Raw genomic sequence first — 15,787 nt, 5'->3', positions numbered from 1 at the left:
AATGATAACAGAGAAAATTTCATCTAAATCTAATATTAGCTGCCAACCTTGTATAACCAATGTGGACTCTCTGCACAGAAGACCATTCCCAGAACAAGTATGCCAGCAGGAATAGTAGATGCCCCGAAACACACCCGCCACCTGAGGCCCAAAAAAGGGTCTATTTAACATCGCATATGACTAGTAATAAGTATATAACATGATTTCAAATTTAAATCATACCATCCAGAGATTTCTTTGACAGGGATTCCGATCAATAAAGGTCCCAATATATCAAGGCAAGTTGCAATCTGGATTAAGGCTCCATAGGTACCCCGTACAAAAGCAGGAGAAACCTACCATCCACCAAATATTGTGATCTCACGAATAATCAAGTAAATTTTCAGCCTACTCAATTAGGCAGATGCAACCATATTCATGCCTCCGTCACATACAGAGCAACAGCAGGAGGGCCCAGACCCAGGCCAGTCCCAACAAATAACCATCCTACAAGCATACCAAACAAGTTGTTTATTGCTGCACTGAAAAATTAAAAACACAGAAATTTTCACTGAGAACTAGCCATAAGGATTCACATTTGAGAACAAGGGAATCTGCTACTTGACTAAATTTAAATCAGAGTGGGGTCAGATGTTTCAGAAAAAGCAACTCTGGAAAACAGAAAAGAGAAAATAAAAATAGCCTAAAAAGATGCATTGAAACCTAGGATATTAAAGATGAAGAGAATATACTGGCTTTAGAAATATAACCTCATCGAAGCGCCAATTATCATTGGCAAAGCACACAACCGGAAAGCCCTACGACACCCAACTGCATCAGCAATCCAGCCACTGAATAGACTTCCAATTAACGCACCACCAAGACACATGCTCACCACCAGACCTTCATTCAAAACCACACAACAATAAATAAACAAATCAAACCAGATCAAATTATTTGAAACTTTTAAGAATGCATCAAATTAAGCATGGTATTGGAATTTTTAGTTTCACCTTCTGCCAAGATATTTCCCCGGAAGCCAAGATCCCTAGATATGCTTTCAAGTGGTTCATTAACTACTCTGGATAAAACAAAAAACAGAGGATCAATATTGAAAAGTTAACTGGACTACCAATCAAAGTCAAGGAAGAATGCAAAGGAGAAACTATAAAGCACAAACCCAAGATGGTATCCAAATAGAAATGATGAAAGGGTCCCCACAAGTACATGCGGTAAGGAGAGCTTCCAAGAAGGATTCGATGTTTCTTTCTCCAAGAAGGATTCAATGCATCCATATCTTTTGAACCTTATTTTGCTGGAAATTAATTAATTAGATTAGGCTTATGCTTAACATATAGATAGTTGGATATTTACCACTAAACATGCTAAGCAATATTATATATTTTGCTGTAAATGTTAATGTAAACAATCAAATCATGCCAGTTAAGGTCCTATCCACCGAAAGAACAATCATCCAAGATAGAAACAATAAACAAAGGCATCTTACTGCTTAGTCCATTGCAGCTGAAACATAGAAAACTATAATGATTGAGTAATTAGCAACTAGAAACAACTAAATTCAACTAGAAACAACTAACACAGCAACAATTAGCAACTTAACCATTTAACAAACTAGCAACATAGCAGCAAGATTTGAAATACACAGCAACCAGCAGCAAAGCAAAAAGTTAAATAAATCCAGCAAGAAACATCTAACACAGCAAGCAAAAAGTGAAGGGGTTTTTAGCTTAGGAATTTGGTACATTGTTGGGTGAAGGGGTCAGAGGAAGAGGGAACAAACATACCCGAGCACGCAGACAGCGACGGAATGGAGCAGCAGCTCCGACGGCGGCGCGGACAGCCACGGCTCCCTCCGGTGACTACCCAAACAGCGGCGACGGCGAGACCGCAACGGCGACGGGAGGCACGAACGGCGGCAACTCCTCCCCCTGGGCCACTGGCCTGCGTTCTCTTCTCCCTCTCTTCTTCAATGGCGACGCGACAGCGACAATGGACGGCGACGACCGCGATCTTGACGGCAGCAGCGACGTGCTACGATCCCTCCAGCGGCGGCGTGGATTGCGGTGGCCCCCTCTCTCTCTCGCGTTTGGCTCGACGACGTTCCTCTCTCTCAACGTTTCCTCCCTCTCCTTCTCGGTTCTGTAACGACGACGGCGACACCCATCCCCGCCGGCGCCGGCGTCTCTTTTCTTTCTTCCTTCCTTTCTTTCTTTCTTTCTTTCTAACCGTGGGGAAGGGGCTGAGGGGGTAAGGGTAGGTGAGGGATAGGGTAGGTTAGGATTTAATAATTTTAATCAAGTAGGATATAGAGTAATTTAAAATTTAATTTAATTTTTTTAAAATCATTTTAAAAATATTATTCAATTATTAATTTGTTTTTTAATTTTTAATTATTAAGTTATTAATTAATTTTAAATTTTAAATAATTTTTTAAGTTAAAGTTAAAAATATTATATTTAATTTTTTATTTATAAAATTAAATAAAAAATTTTAATATTTAAAATAAATTATATAAAATTATCATTAGTTTTTAATTATTAAAATTTTAAAATTTTAAATATATGAAATACCCAAAATTATAAAAAAATTATTTAAGAATCTTAATTAATTTATATTCAAATGATCAAAATCTGATTTAGTTACAAAAATATTCTTGAATAGTAATTAGAGTTAGGATTAGGGTTAGGATTAGAATAGTGGAGAAATTTTAATAAAATTAGAAGGTAGAATAATAATTAAAAATCAATCATAATTTACTTAAATTATATTAAAAATATAATATTTAGTTGTCAACTTACTAATTAGTTTTAAGTTTTAAATAATTTTTTAATTTAAAATTAATAGTATTCAACTTAATCATTTTAGATCGCTTTTTTTTTAAATCGTGACCATAGACCATTTTAGGTCACCTTTTAGAACCGTGATCGCAGATACCTTTAGGTCACTTTCAAAATTGTGACCATAGACCTTTTTAGGTCACCCCCAAAACTGTGATTATAGCAATTTTAGATCACCCCCCCAAAACCGTGTTTATAGACCCTTTTAGATCATCCCCAAAACCGTGACTATAGACCCTTTTAGGTTATCTTTTTGAAAAACAGTGACCGTAGACCCTTTTCAAAACCGTGACCACAGACCTCTTTAGGTCACCCCCTAAAACAGTGACTATAGACTCCTGTAGGTCACCTCCCAAAACCGTGACCATAGACCCTTAGGTCACTCTCCAATACCGTGACCATAGACCCATTTTAGGTCACCCTTTCGAAAAATCGTGACCATAGACTCCTTTAGCTCACTCCCAAAACCGTGACCATAGACCCCTTTAGGTTATCCCCCAAAATCGTAACCATAGACTCTTTTAAGTCACTCTTTTTGAAAAACCGTGACCATAGATTCTTTTTTGTCATTGTAAAAAACTATGACCATAGATCCCTTTAGGTCACCCCAAAACCGTGACCGTAGACCCTTTTAGATCACCCTTCAAAACCATGACCATAGACCCCTTTTGATCACTCCCAAAACCGTGACCAAAGACCCTTTTAAGTCACCTTTTTTAAAAAACCGTGACCATAAATCCTTTTTGGTCACTGTAAAAAACCGTGACCATAGGTACTCTATGGTCACCATTTTTTCAAAAAATTGTGACTATAGATTTTTTTATTTGTAAAAAAAATGTGACAAAAAAACCATAGTCATAGACCCAAAATGTTGTAGCGAGTGTTAATTGACTATTAACATGATTAGTTTATGACATTAGATTAAATCAATCCCAACTTAAAAAATTTCAATGTTTCAAGTTCTCCCCTCAATTAGGTTTTGATTAATCTAATTTCATAAACTAATCATGTTGATAGTCAATTAAGGCTCCTAGGTGTGTGTTGGGATATCACTTAACGTGTCACATTAGCAAATTTTGACACCATCAATAAACAAAATGATGGAAGGACTAATATGACTAATTTAAAATTTTTAAATGACGAATTTGATTTAAAAAATCTTTTGAGGACCAATTTGTAAAACAAGTGATCTTTTAGGGACTAATTTGATCATTTATTCTATAAATATAATTGCTTCTTATTCCTATCTCGACCCGCAACTAAAATTGTCTAATGTGAAAATAATAACATAACTTAAAACCTTTTATGTACCAGTTTTATCTCAACCAGAATAATTTTTATAGATATTTAAAATTATTAAAAAAACAATATTATTGTTTATTTTCTGTTTCTATTATTTTGTTGAAAATATAAATAAAACAACCAACAAATTAAATATTACGGAATTATTATTTTCTTACAAAAACTAATAATATATATGTAATTTTTTGAGCCAACGAATTATATATAGGTTAAATGACATAGTTTTTTCTCCTCACATAGAGGTCTTAGATTTATGTCTCACTCTTAATTTAAATATATATATATATATATATATATATATATATATATGTAATCTTTTGAATAGTATGTATTTTAATAATATTTATATAATTTTATATTATGTAGTAATATTTTAAAAAATAAATATATAAGATATTTTTTTATCTTAAACTAAAATAATTTATCATATGCCAAGTAATATAAATAAAATTTAATTATTTTATATTTTACATATTGAAATAAAAAATCTTAATGTGAATTTATTTTTAACATAATAAAAAATGTTACTCCATACTTATTAAATTTAATAATAAAAAAGATTTATATTTTTTTTATATGTTGATATGTTCTGTATTGTTTATTTAAATTTACTCTAAAAATAAAAATGTTATTATTTCTGCAGTAATATGCTCTATATTAATTAAAGTCTTTCAATATTTTTTATAACATTATTTAATTTTTATTTTATAAAATCTAATAGTTTATAAAAGTGACATATTTAATGCACACAAAATTGTTGGTTTCATATTCTCATTTTAGACACCCCCATCTAGAAAAAAGCTCCATAAATATAAAGAAGGAAAAATTAGATATTTGTTTCGAAAGTTACCTGAAACAGTGACTTGGGTCTAAACGTGAGGTCCAGACTTCGTGTGAGGCAGGCAGGCAGCGCCCGATTTGTCTTTGCGCCGAGGTGCCGCTATCCGAGTTCGTCATCAGGAGGTGGGAGGTGGTACCTGCAAAAGATTCAAATGCTTAAGTTAGCAAAGATTTTACGCGTGTTTTTTAGTAGATTATAACATAAATATACATAAGGGGTATCAGTGTATTTATTAACTTGAGAGTTTGTTATAATGTATCTTTTAGAGAAAATAGAGATAGTAGGAAAAATTCAAAAAAGTAGTTGCTTATTCAGATAAGTAAAGCTGAACCTTTTTGTTGAGGTCGGATAAGTGGAAACTCTTGGTGAACCTTTATACTTAATGGGCCTGACTTTATCTTTTTGAACCAGATATGAACAATATCTTTTTTTTCTATACAAAGGGGCCAAAAGCCTAAGATTTCCTATTTTAATATACTATTCCCTTCAAAATATTAACACTCCTGATATCTCACCCTCATACAAATACACCTCTATGTAGCCAACGAACTCGTGCCGCTAAAATCCAACAAGAGGCCACGCATTAGCCATAGCATGAGGAGTCTACTCATCAGCCTATTCGCTATGTCTGTCAGCCCAGGCAATTCTGTTGCCCTTTGCCATCACGTTACGGAGAGAACTCTTAACCCAGCAAACAAAGCCGCTACTCCAACATACAAGCCATCTATGAATGTCCAGCATAAAACAAAATTTCTTTATCTCTATACAGTGTACATTATGAGATCTTTACGCTATACTTCTCCATTTTATATAAGACATATAAATTCTAGTTAGATCTATTTTCACTTAGACAAATAAATTATCAAAAGTGTGATAGAAAGACTTATATGTCTTACCTTTATAAAGTTTAGGAACTTGAACGTAATAAATTTTTTGGGGGACAAAAATGTTTGACACGAAATTCCTTAACGACCTATTACTAGGTTTAAAACTCTCCCTTCCTATCTTCTCTTCAAAAACCTCAAGTTGCAATCACACCAGCTCTGAAACTGGAAATAAAAAAAAATTCATCTCCTTCAAGAATAACGCTCAATTTTTCAAAAAAGCATCTGATATTTTACTGGATAAAATCTTACTGGATAATAATGTCAGCAGGAAATCTCATAGGATGCTGAATTGTAAAACTCAAACGATTCGGCAAGAAATCGTCATTGTGGAGTATAGAAAGAAACCACAACCTAAAAAAGTCTACTAAAATATTACCACTACTACAACCTTTCCAAAGTCCAAACCAAAAGAACCACCATTCGACTAGATACAAAATCATCACTGATTGCAAAACTTATCTCTCAAGTTTCAAAAATGGGCCATAAAGGGTGATATCGAAGACCCGTAATGAAGTGAGAAGTCGTCCTCACGCCACCATCATATTTAATAAAAGTTGTTTATTTCTAGATATAAATGAAGATAAAAATTCCATGTTATGAACTATTTGATACAGCGTATAGTTTTAGTAGTATGATCTGTAAGGAGGTAACATCTTGTGCTCCATATGATACAAGTCACATTAGTACTTAGCGAAAGTTGAAGATTCTAATATCTCAAAATCATGATAAAAGAGTATATACATCTCAATTGCACTTAGACTTGGGAGATGTTGGCCAAAGAGGTAAATACATAGCTTACAAAATATTTCTATACTTGTAGAAAGGCAGATTGGCATGCATGTCTTGGCAACAAAGTTGGATTCAAGGTGGCCAGAGCTTTCATATGACTTTGGTATCCATCACTTCTTTCTTTGGCTACTTGTCATTGATGGTGAAATCCTAATTCCTAATATCGACCACACCGGTATACTAAACTACAGTCTTCTCTTTATTGCCTTCAACTCCAGCAGCAAATCTGTCCACCGAGTTAAAGAAGTAAATATCAAAGCTCAATCAATGGATAGGGTGAAACAAGTTTAAAGAGAAGCGCATACTCACATATAGCATTGGTAATGAGGATCAACTCTAAGATAACTCTTGGATTCAATCTTGGCAGAAAAGGGTTTGAGTTGGAGCCTGACTCTGGCATAAGGAACAAGCTGAGGAAGATTTGACCCTTTCTCGAAAGCCCTTTCATCGAATTCCATCAATACATAGATCAAACTTTCTTTGCTAGTGTGGGGGCAACAAAAAATATTTGATACCATCCCACTGTTGTCCAAATCATCTATGGGCACTACTGCCACAAGCTTCTTCTTGGACAAGTCATAAATATACCACGTCCACCCCATTTCACCGAAGTCAACAATCAGAAGATAATGGCTGCATCCCAACCAAACTACTTTTCGAGAACAAGCTTCAGGAACTGACGGAAAATTGCATTCAACTGCTTCCCAGCTGTTAGCCTTGACGTCATATGACATGAGCCACTGACGGTTATACTTATAATCAACAGAATACAATACAATGCGGGTCTTCTTGTGACTCTTATTGCTATCCTCCCAAAAAAAGTAAGAGCTAGGAGGGCACGTGAGATCTGGCAAGAGAGCAGAATTGGGCACTTCCCTTTTTTCCCAAAGACCTGATTTTAGGCTATAGATCTCAACCCAATGTGCACCTACTTCATGACCCCCAAAGATGTACAATTTGCCATCGTGTGGGACTATTAAGGGATTTGATCGGTGGCAGAACATGCTTCCACATATACTCCAAACCCAAGTAGAATCCTTAAACTTGAGGCACCACAGGTTTGATGGGAAAAGATCGTCCACACTCAAGTTCCATTCTGGTAAAATAGTAGCCACAAAACCACCAGCAAAGAAAAGGCAGTGACCAATAGAACAAAATCCTTGAGAAGTTGGTAACCGACTGTTGTCGACGAATAGATCATCTTTAAGTGGCCATTCAGGAGTTACACGACCTACTTCATCAAGTTTAATAGTGCCATCTTTCATAAAGTTGTCGTCATTGATAGTTAACATCCTGTGCTTGATGGTATTAGAGAAGCTCCAACCAGTCTCGGTCTCCTCTAATATCCAATCCCCATTTTCCACCAACATATATAAACGCTTTGGATCAGAAGAACCAGCATCCTTGAATTAGGGAAACAATTAACTATTAAATAGGGAAACAATCATATTATCTACGACAGAATTAAATCACCATAAGTTTAACTATTAAATAGAAAGCTATGCAGTGTGATGATAATAAATAGAAACGCCATAGTTCTCCAGTTAAGAGGATGCAGAAACAGACCTCAGGTTCAGATTCCCCGCATATTCCATCAGCAGCAGCTCCCAAAACAGCACCTTGCAAAACCGCAACAACACTTCCCCACCAGCTGTCAAAATCCGCATTCGATACAGCAGTGTGCCTCAAACCCCTAATCTCATTGGCGGCCTTAGCCATCAAATTCTTGCCACCTTCATTAACCTCGCTGCCCACGACAAAGGCACTGAAACTGCAAGCATTCACAACAAACGCTCCAACCTTAAAGGCGTTCGCTTTTTCCTTGATCCAATCGACGAAGAACCTTGCTCCCCAAGCTAGGTCGTGATTGGAGGAGAAATCCCGTGCGGAATATAGGTTCCAAACTTCCGAAGTTGAAGCAACGAGGACGACGAGGTTCTCCTTGGGTAGGGATTCGGGCTCGTAATTCCGGGCATCTACGAGGTCCAAAACGACGCCTTTCGACTCTAACAAATCGCAGAGGCGCGTCGCTAGGGCTTTTGAAGTTCCGATTTGGGAAACGAATAGCATCTTGCCACGTGGATCGCGTTTGGGATTGCGTTTGGGTTGCTCGAGATGGTGTCTTGTGAGGTTCTTTCCGTAGGGGCTGAAGCGCATGAAACGAGACTTGCAGATTAATAACATGGCTGTAGCAGTGGCCGTAGCGGCGCTCACGGTGGTCAAGAGTGCGGGTGCCGATATATCTGCAGGTAACGAGGACAACGAAAAGGGTATGATTGGCATGTTGCTTTCTGTTTTAGAGGGTTTTCCCTTTTCTTTTAAGGTGTTCGAGAGACTTGGTGTGTGTTCGTCGATACCGCAAAACTGAGGCAGTGGAATACTGGAATGAGAAAAAAACTCAAAAAAAAAGAATAAGAAGGACACCAGTAAATCTTTTATAATATTACATTTCTTTTTTTTGGTGACTTAAAAGAAAATAAACAAAAACTAAGAAAAAAAAAAAAAAGATAAGAAACTGCTTAAGAAAGGCAGTCCCGCTGAATACTACTCTCAAACTCCTTCCAAGGCAATGGAAGCTCCACTTGGGGAGAAATAGTCCTCATTGCAGTCTTTGCCATGATGTCTGCTACTGTATTTGCATCTCTCAAGATCAACCGAAGATCAGCACGCCATTTCCAAGACATGATATCTCGGATTTTTAACACCAAAGGATCAGTAAACCCAGAGCAATCTTGTAAATTATTGACAATAGTAAAAGCCTCCACACAGTCTGTCTCACATATAATGTCTCTTTGTCCCGAGTCCCATGCTAAAAGAAAGCCTCTCCAAATAGCAAACAACTCTCCTTGCAAAATGCTACGACTTTCAATTGTTCCCAGACAGCCTCGTTGCCACCTTCCCTTCCAATCTCTGCTAACACAAGCAAAACCAACTCGAGCACCACTGCCAGGATAGCTAGCATCACAATTAATCTTAAAGGTACCCACTGAGGGGGGAATCCAAGAGCCACTAATGGTTGAGGGGATAGATAGTCGTTGCAACTCAAAAATATTTCGGAGCTCATTTTCTAAGGACAAAGCCATACCAATCACCTTGTCTGTGGTCCAATGCTCGTGAGGATGAAAGATCTCGTTGTTTCTCGAACACCAAATCCACCAGAGACCAGAAAAGAATCTAAAGGGGCGCTGTTTGCTATTATGTAAGAACCAACTCATCAAATCCACTGGTTGATCGGAGATCCCTAAAGCTTGCCAAACAAGTTGGGCTTTTGGACAATCCCGAATACAATGTAAAACCGACTCCTGACTTGAGAAACATCGTGGACAGCTATCCGTGTGCGAAATGCCCCTTCTAAAACGAAATGCAGCAGTAGGAAGAGCCTCCCGAAGACATAGCCAGGCCAAAAATTTGTGCTTTTCCGGAACATGTTGACGCCAAAGCCAAAGCCAATTACCCCTATCCTCCCAACTAAACATCTTCTTACTGAGCCATAAATAACCACTATGAGCATTATAAACCTTTGAGGCCGCACTAGTCCAACACCAACCGACCTCTGAACCAGCTTGAACATCTGGGTTGTAAGAATTAATGTTGCTCTGCAGAGACTGATTCAGAGGAGAATAGATATTCTCAAGGTTCCACTGTCTAGATGACCAAAGGTCTAAGATCCTGAGATCCGAATCAGAAATGTGAACATAATCCATCTCCTGACACAGTCGCCCCTCTCTTCTCCATTTAGAAAACCAAAAGTTCTGTTCCAAATCCCCAATGCACCAACTAAAACCTTCCTTTAGGATATCCCAAGCTCGACATATACTCTTCCAAACATAAGATCCACTTCCTCGAGACCGACTAAAACAATCATCCTTAGAAGAATGGTATTTCTCCGTCAACAGTTGAACCCATAGCTTGTTGGGATGGTGAAAAAGTTGCCAAACTAGTTTTCCAAGAAGAGCAATATTGGCACAAAAAGGATCTCTAATTCCCAGACCTCCAAACTTCTTAGGAGTGACCAACACTTTCCAGTTAACTAGATTCAGGCCTCTACCATCAGCTTGACCCTTCCATAGAAAGTTTCGCATCATGGATTCTATCTTATTAGTTACCCCTTTAGGGAAGAGAGATACTTGCATGCGATAAGTAGGAATCGCAGTCACTACCGAGTTGAGCAAACAGAGTCTGCCTACCTTATTAAGCAATCTTCCTTTCCAGCTGGCTAGCCTTCCCCGAATCTTGTCCAAAACATCGTTGAAAGTTGCGCGTGTCACCCGAGAGTGATTAAGGTTCACCCCTAAATACTTGCCCAAGTTCTGAACGAATCTGATGGAGGAGACTCCAGTGAAAATCTCTTTTCTTGTCGCTGAAACATTCCTGGAGCATAGCGCTTTAGATTTTTCCACATTAACCTTCATCCCAGAGGCTCTGCAGAAATTTTCCAAAGCTACCATTACAGTTTGAACTTGCTGTTTTTCAGCTTTACAGAAAAGAAGCAAATCATCGGCAAACATCAAATGAGAAATTCTTGGACCCCCTCTAGAAACCGCAACTGGCTTCCACAAGCCCTTATCAACTTGCTGATTAATAGAACAGGACAATCTCTCCATACACAACACAAACAGATACGGTGATATAGGATCTCCTTGCCTAAGACCCCTGCTCGGAGTAAAGCTATTTAATCTATCCCCATTCCAGAGGATAGACAGTGAGGAAGCAGTGACACAACGCATAATCAGATTGACTGTCGGAGGAGGAAAGCCAAAACTCACCAGGGTTTGTTTCAGAAATCCCCAATCCACTCTATCGTACGCTTTCTCCAAATCAATCTTAAAGGCCAGGGTGCCTTTCTTTGACTTTGTCTTCTTCATGAAATGGAGAACCTCTTGTGCTACAATGATGTTGTCAGGGGTTCCTCTCCCCGGGATAAACCCTCCTTGAAGGGGCCCAATAATCTCTTTGAGATGGGGACGAAGTCTATTGACCAGGACCTTCGTTATAACTTTGTAAACCACATTACAGAGACTAATTGGTCGGAAATCCTTCATGGAAACCGGGTTTTCTACCTTCGGAATAAGAACCACAAGAGTTTCCATCATCCTTGGATCCATATCCAAACCAGAGAACGCATGACGAACCATAGTCCAAACATCAAAACCAACAATCTTCCAGTATTCTTTAAAGAAGAAAGCCTGAAACCCATCAGGGCCCGGCGCCTTAAAAGAATGCATACTGAAAACAGCCGACTTAACTTCTTCCAGAGTAACTGGCGCTGTGAGGCTACAACAGGCTTCATCATTCAGGGAAGGCAGTGGCACATCACCAAGACAACCTAAGTCTACATCCTCCGACTGGCAGAATAGGCGTTTATAGAAGGATTCAGCTTCCCTTCTAAGGACATCCGGGTCCGTTTCCCACACCCCATCTTGAAGAAAGAGACCATGAATCTTATTATGCTTTCTCCGCACAAGAGTCTGGACATGAAAGAACTTGGTATTTCTATCCCCAAATTTTACCCACTGCTCTCTGGATTTTTGAAACCATAGAAGTTCCTCCTGCACAAGCGTGTTATTAAATTCCTCAATCAGCTGTTTTTCTTTTTGCCGCATAGACAAATCTTCCATTACTTCAAGTCGCTTCTGAAGGAAATTAATCTGTCTCTCCAATTTGCATTTCCTAACAAAAATATTGCCGAACACTTTAGAATTAAACTCCAAAGAGTTCTTCTGCACTTCTGAAAGCTTGCCGTGCATCTCTCTGTAGCCAGCCTGCCATGACTGGTTCACAATATTTCTGTACCCCGGATGAGTTGCCCAAGCTGCAATAAACCGAAAAGGTCTATTCTTTTTCGGTTGGGGACGACCTGTACAGCGTACTAGGATAGGACAATGATCAGATTGAAGCCTATTTAAAATTTCTGCGTAAGCCTCTGGAAAGAGAGATAGCCAGCCACTATTGATACAAACCCGGTCAAGTTTTTTCGCCACCTCAACACCATTTTTAACCCTTCTGTACCAAGAAAATTGTCTTCCAATAGTCTTCAAGTCAAACAGATTACTATCCCCTAGAGAGGCAGCAAGCCGATCTGCATGATGACTCGAGAAGAGGCAACCCTTAGATTCATGAGAGAATAGTACTTCATTAAAATCACCAAGAACAATCCATGGCCCGCAGAAAGACGAAGACTGAGTAACAAGATAATCCCATAGCAAAACTCTGGTATTAAATTGAGGACTACCATAGATACCACTGCACCTCCAAATCACATTATTTACCTGAACCTCAACTGTAACACACTGATCGAAAGCATCAACCCATTTGCAGTGAACACCCTGTATTGCAGAAAGGAACCAAATACCCCCTTGTGTCCTGACGCCTCCACTATACCAATAGGGTGATAACCAAGTCTTTCCCAGAACATTTTCAAGTGTTGAAAAGGACAGTGAGTTTCAACCACAATAAAAATTACAGGTTTAAATTTCCTAACCAGCTCTTTACAATTCACCCGGGCTAACTTATTAGAAGCACCCCTAATATTCCAAGCTATTATATTTAAACTATCCATAATATAAAATATAAAAATATAAAACAAGGAAATCAAAGTGCTTCACCAACCTCAAACCGAGGCTTGCCTAGCGGAAGTGACTCCCGTGACCTTCAGGTTTGCCGGATCTCCCTGGAATATCTCCTTAATCCCGCCTACCGACGCAGTAACAGCCGGCAATGCGCCTTCCTTCTCCAATGGAACCGCCACGGTAACACCCTCCTTCACGGTTGTAGGAAGACATGATGATGCTTCCACCACCGTGCCTCCATTCTTCTCAACTGGCGAGCTCTGTAGGGACCCCGGCCTTGGTCGTTTCCGGAGAGAGGACCCGCAAGGCACTGGGGTGTGTCGGGTTGAGGAGATCGACGTCTCACCAACACGGGAAGCGCTGTGTCTGACCTTGACTCGTGACCCGACCCTAGCACGATAGGAGCTTGATCCATTCGTGTGAGAGAAGTGAATGGTGGGTCTGATTACTCTATCCGAATCGATTCTGGATTGAATGCTTCTTTGGACCTTGTTAGATTGCTTCTGACCCAGCTTGGTTTTACCTTTCCTGACAACTTGCTCCCAGCCTGGTTCATCATGCATGCAAGCCTCCTCAACATTATTTCCTTCCAAATTATTAGCCTCCAAATCTTCTTGCAAATTCGATGCAGGATTCTCGCCAGTAACGCCACCTACCACATTAGGTTCTACTTCATTTGAATTGTGACTTTTGGTCTCAGGATGTGGCACTGCCTTTGTACCGACCCGTGGCTTGGTGGCATCGGAATCAACACTCTTTCCTTCCCTAGAGTCTCTACCCAAGCACTGTGCCATATCGTGACCATAACGTGCACAAGAGTTACAAATTAAATTTAAACTTTCATACTCCACTACATGAGTTACGCCTTCCACAATGATATGCTTGATCACTGGCAGTCCTAAATTTATTTGAACACATACTCGGGCATATCGTCCTCTCTCAGCCAATTTAGTGGCTAAGTCCACTTTGATGGGAACTCCTATTGCAGAAGCAATACGCATCATGGCCTGTTCCTGATAGCACCAGATTGGGAGCCCCGAAATCCGAACCCATACAAGCGTAGACCCGAAGGATTGCTCACATGGCCGAAAATCTATATCCCACGGTTTTACAGCAACATAGTGCCCCTCAATCAACCACGGACCACCAAGCATGACCTTCTCACGATCTTCACATGCATCGAATTTTACCATGAAGTACCCAAACCCCACATCAAGCAGATCAAAGCCACCTTTGATGCGCCAAACCATCCGAAGCTTGTGTGAAAGAGCTGTGTAACTATAATTTTTATCAAGAACCTTAATCACTAAAGCTTCTCGATAAGGCTCTGCCAAACAAAGCTTGGCTTCTTCAGTGAAGTTTACACATGGAGGTTGGGAATCGCCCTGCTTGCCCACCACCGTGGCTATACTATCCCCAGATAGAGATCCTGCAAGTGCAAACGCCTTCGATTTCTCTGGACCAATGACTTTATCTCTAAAGGAGATCTTTGTAGGATTTGAAAAACCCCCTCGTGAAAAACCCTCCTTGACACCAGATGCACCCCCACCCACACTCTCCCCCTTATCTCTTCCGACGGCATGGCCGCCATGCTCACTGTGTTTCGCCCTCAAACACTCGTTCCCGCTCTCTCCTTCTCTCATTCTCTTTACCTTTTTTAGGATTTTACTCAAAAGAAGTATTACACCATAAAAAAAAGAGAAAGTATAAGGAGCCAATGACCTAAGCGTATAATGTATACAACGAAGATTTAGAAAGTATTAGAGATATGATTATTAGTGTTACATTGTTCTGTCAGGTTACACTTTTAGGATGAGTGGTTTCAAGACATGGTATTAGAGTTCTAGATCCGCAAGGTCAAGAATTTGAACCTTGGTGAACCCAAAATTAATTTTTTATAACATGAGATGTTTATTATCCCTGGTATCAGGTGATGTTCATTTTATTTAGGCCATTGGCTCCCTAGCACTACTCTAAAAAAATTTTTTTGATATACAAAAGTTTGGATGGGTGGATTCTTCAACATAAATCAATCTATTAAATTTAATGCATATTTAATACCCTCTTTTTTTCCTAATGGTTTCAGGAATAGGCCACACCTCCCCAAGAGACCTCAACCAACTGCACCACACATGCCATGTTAGCTCACAGTATAGAAATAAATGTTCCACCGATTCTATCTCCTTCTGACATAAGACACATAGATTATCATTGATATATAAGATTTAAAAAATATATTATTGTCACATACAAATATCAGGGTAATGCTTCCTTATTTTCCACAAAACCCAAAAATAATAAGAAGAAAAAAAAAACAACTTCTAATTTCAATTGTAAAATGGGAAAAAAGAAAAAAAGAACACATTATGAAAGCAAGATTTTTGCAGCCTCTTGTGTACATGCATGGCTACTGTTTGTTTTGTGTGGGATTATTATTAGTCTTGTTTTCTTTTGGTGGAATTGAGATTGCTGGTAGCTTCAACATGAAACGTAGCCATGTGACAATCTCAAAAGTGAGTATAATGGCACCCAAAAACGCAATGATTCCAATGTATGCCCATT

General features: G+C 38.9%; 2 protein-coding genes across 2 annotated transcripts; both read right to left on the bottom strand.

Annotated features, from left to right (window-relative positions):
• Positions 1–266: 266 nt before the first annotated feature.
• On the bottom strand, positions 267–3,205 carry LOC148550148 (putative plastidic glucose transporter 2). The gene is made up of 6 exons (XM_088493414.1): positions 3,138–3,205; positions 1,785–1,964; positions 1,160–1,294; positions 993–1,060; positions 750–882; positions 267–521 (listed from the first exon to the last, which is right to left on the bottom strand). The coding sequence occupies exons 1-6, from the start codon at positions 3,203–3,205 to the stop codon at positions 416–418; spliced, it is 690 nt and encodes a 229-aa protein (XP_088349540.1). The 3' UTR covers positions 267–415.
• A 3,631-nt stretch (positions 3,206–6,836) lies between these two features.
• Positions 6,837–8,954, bottom strand: LOC148550147 (uncharacterized). Its single transcript, XM_088494032.1, has 3 exons — positions 8,223–8,954; positions 6,966–8,059; positions 6,837–6,882 (listed from the first exon to the last, which is right to left on the bottom strand). Exons 1-3 carry the CDS (start codon positions 8,937–8,939, stop codon positions 6,837–6,839), a joined length of 1,857 nt encoding a protein of 618 aa, XP_088350158.1. The 5' UTR covers positions 8,940–8,954.
• Between the last annotated feature and the right edge of the window lie 6,833 nt (positions 8,955–15,787).

This window comes from Arachis ipaensis, chromosome B7, assembly GCF_059453495.1.
Source record: "Arachis ipaensis isolate K30076 ecotype BB chromosome B7, ASM5945349v1, whole genome shotgun sequence".
Lineage (NCBI taxonomy): Eukaryota > Viridiplantae > Streptophyta > Magnoliopsida > Fabales > Fabaceae > Arachis > Arachis ipaensis.
Note: the sequence above shows the minus strand (reverse complement) of the source record. Positions and strands in the feature narration are given on the sequence as shown.